The sequence below is a fragment of the Malurus melanocephalus genome, unplaced genomic scaffold, assembly GCF_030028575.1.
Source record: "Malurus melanocephalus ecotype Western Australia unplaced genomic scaffold, MMel_1.1 scaffold_318, whole genome shotgun sequence".
In the NCBI taxonomy this organism is placed as follows: Eukaryota; Metazoa; Chordata; class Aves; order Passeriformes; family Maluridae; genus Malurus; species Malurus melanocephalus.
The window spans coordinates 130,099-133,109 of NW_026623550.1; the positions used below are offsets into that span (position 1 = coordinate 130,099).

Here is a 3,011-nt window from a genome sequence, read left to right on the forward strand (position 1 = left end):
CGGGGCGGGCTCGGGGCGGGGGGGGTTCTGCCGCCGCCGGCTCCGGCCCCAGCGCTGTCTCCTGTTGTTCAAGGGCTCCTCTCACCTGCCTCAGCAGCTCAAGTTCACGACCTCCGACTCCTGCGACCGCATCAAGGACGAGTTCCAGCTGCTGCAGGCCCAGTACCACAGGTACGTGCTCCCCCCGGCCCGGCCGATGCACGGCCATCGCTCCGATTCTTCTGCTCGTTTGCTTCGCTCCGGGGGCCGGGTGAAAACACGGGGAAAGGGACCCGGTGGCTTAGTTCGGGACACCTTTGGCTGGTGGAGGACCTCGGGCACGGGGTCTGTGGTGTCCACATGGGAGCCCAGCGAGGAGAACGCCCATCCCCTTGTCCAGCCAAGGTCTTWCCTCCAAGTGCTGCTCCGCCAGGACTGCACAGACAGTTGCCAGGCCTCCCGCCTCTTGCTGGGAGTTTTCCTCAGTTCTTCTCGCTGGCTGCCATTCCTGGACTGCAAATGCTGCAGGCAGCACTTAAATCCAAAAAKCTTCTACTTTTTCTCTGTGTGTGCGTGTGTGGAAATAGTGCTGCTGACCCAAAAGCTGGCTGGAGACAATCTGTTGCTTTGAGTGTGTGTGCGTGTGTCTGACATAAACATGAAGCCCTGGGGTTAAATTGCCGGGGTGATGCCCTCTGCCACGCTGCCTGTGGTGTGTGCAGTGGTGCCATGTGGCTGCAATGTCCCCCCCAGCCCGGGYTGTGCCTGCGGGCAGCTCGMGAGTTTGTGGTGGTGKTGTCATTCTGGCAGGGGCAGGCAGAAAAACTGCTGGGAAGTGGCCATTTCCTGGTGTTTCCGTGCCTTGGCAGTGCCATCGGGGGAGTAGGGCAGCCCGAGGAATGTTCCTGCTGAAAGGGAAGCGTTCCCCCCACGCTGCTCCACCCCCTTGGACTTAATCTGCTCAAGAAGGAGCAGGTTTTGTGTAGGTGAAGCTGTTTCTTGTTTGAAACATAAAACCACAGCACATGCTGGCTGCAGTTGCTCGGCTGGTGAGTCGGAGTCTCATAAAACACTGGGAGCAGCGGTACTTTCTCTGAAGGGTGTGAAGAATCTAGGAGAGAGGAAAAATCCTTGCTTCTGGAGGGATGTGCTGCACTTGGGCCTCCCCCCCAGCCCCCATCCTGAAGTGGGTCTGGCTTTGGTTTTGATGTTGTATTGGAACATCTCTCGAGCGCTGCAGACAGTTTCTGTGCCAGAATCTGTCCCCAGCTGCCAGCGATCTGTTGAGGAAAGGCAAACCCTTCCCTGGGCAGCCAACTCTGCTTCTCCCCAGCATTCTGCTTCCTGTGGGATGGGTTTGCCTGAGGGAGGTCAGTGTTCAGCTGGTGGATAGCCTCGTGTCCATCTCCTGAATGTGAGAGTCCAGCTGGGAAAGTGGGAGCAGGCTCTGTGTGGTCACTACTGTGCCAGCACAGCCTGCCTGGGCTCTTAAAGTCCACATAGTGATGTCCAGGAATCCAGCCTGGCCAGGCTTTGACCACCCCTTAAAGTCGACATAGTGATGTCCAGAAATCCAGCCTGGCCAGGCTTTGGCCACCCCTTAAAGTCCACATAGTGATGTCCAGGAATCCAGCCTGGCCAGGCTTCGACCACCCCTTAAAGTCCACATAGTGATGTCCAGAAATCCAGCCTGGCCAGGCTTTGACCACCCCTTAAAGTCCACATAGTGATGTCCAAGAATCCAGCCTGGCCAGGCTTTGACCACCCCTTAAAGTCCACATGGTGATGTCCAAGAATTCAGCCTGGCCAGGCTTTGACCACCCCTTAAAGTCCACATAGTGATGTCCAAGAATCCAGCCTGGCTGGGCTCTGGCCACCCCTTAAAGTCCACATGGTGATGTCCAAGAATCCAGCCTGGCCAGGACGAGGCCGTCAGCGCAGGAAGCAGCTGCTCTGTGGCGATCAACTCTCTCACCTCCTGTTTGTGGTTTTCTTACTGTTTTCTGGCTTTTCAGCTTGAAGTTGGAATGTGACAAACTAGCCAGCGAGAAATCGGAGATGCAGCGTCACTACGTCATGGTAAGGACCGGCCTGAGAGCAGAGTGTGTGGGTGGCAGCACCAGCAGGTGCCTGGGCTCTGCCTGGCAGGGAGCCCACACCCCACAGAGCTCCAGGGCTCTCAGCAGGGCTGGAATTGGCTTTTTTTTTTTGAAAATTGGGCTGTTTTGTGTGTGGCTGGTTGTTGAAATGCGGGATGGTGGGGGAGTTTTTTGATGGAGAAGATGGGCCCTGCTGGGTGATGGTTGGATGGGTGCTCAGCCATGGTTCCTGTGCACAGGGGACGTGACAGCTCTGCCATCCCTGAGAAGGTGCAGGTGTTTGGGTGCTCTGGGAGGGTCATGGCCAGTGAGAGACAAAGCAGTGCTCTGAAAAGTCATGAAACTGGGAAACCCAACAAGCCTGGTGTGAGTTAGGAGCAAAAACCAAGGGCTAAAAACCCCATGTGCCTCCTGGTGACCCTGCAGCSTGGCTGTCCCAGCACAGAGTGTGCAAACCCCAGGGCAGTGCCTGGGAAAGGCATGAGAAACGGTGCCACGTGTGGGCAGCAGGCTCAGCTGTGGCTTTGCAAGGAGAAATCTATCAGGAAACAGCCATGTTCTGGTGAGCAGGGTGAGGGTTTGCCTGCCAGGTGATGCCTCTGGAAGAGCAGAGGGGAGGGATGCCAGGCAGGGCCGTGGTCTCTTCCTTTCCTGTTGTGGAGTTACCAGGAGGATGCATCACTATCCATGGAGATGAGCTGGTTCCTGCTTGCCAGCTGCTGCACCTGCCCTGCGAGGAACAGATACCATGTAGGAATTAACTGAGCAGCTCTTCAGARCAGAGTTAAGACTTCAAAACCAGAAATAAAAGAGCTGGCCCCTCCATCTTCCTCTACTACCTGTGTGCCCAGATTCTGGTGCTGTGGGAAGCACGGTGTGCTTGGGGCTGGGGACAAGGAGAAGAGGTCACAGCTTTCCTGGTGGATTAGTGGA

At 56.5% G+C, this 3,011-nt stretch overlaps 1 protein-coding gene across 1 annotated transcript in view; it reads left to right on the top strand.

Annotated features, from left to right (window-relative positions):
- TLE5 (TLE family member 5, transcriptional modulator) overlaps positions 1-3,011 on the top strand; it is a 9,352-nt gene that overhangs the window by 860 nt on the left and 5,481 nt on the right. The window contains exons 2-3 of the mRNA XM_057377558.1: positions 53-171; positions 1,995-2,058. Coding sequence (XP_057233541.1) covers positions 53-171; positions 1,995-2,058 — 183 coding nt within the window. The remainder of the gene's footprint in view (positions 1-52; positions 172-1,994; positions 2,059-3,011) is intronic.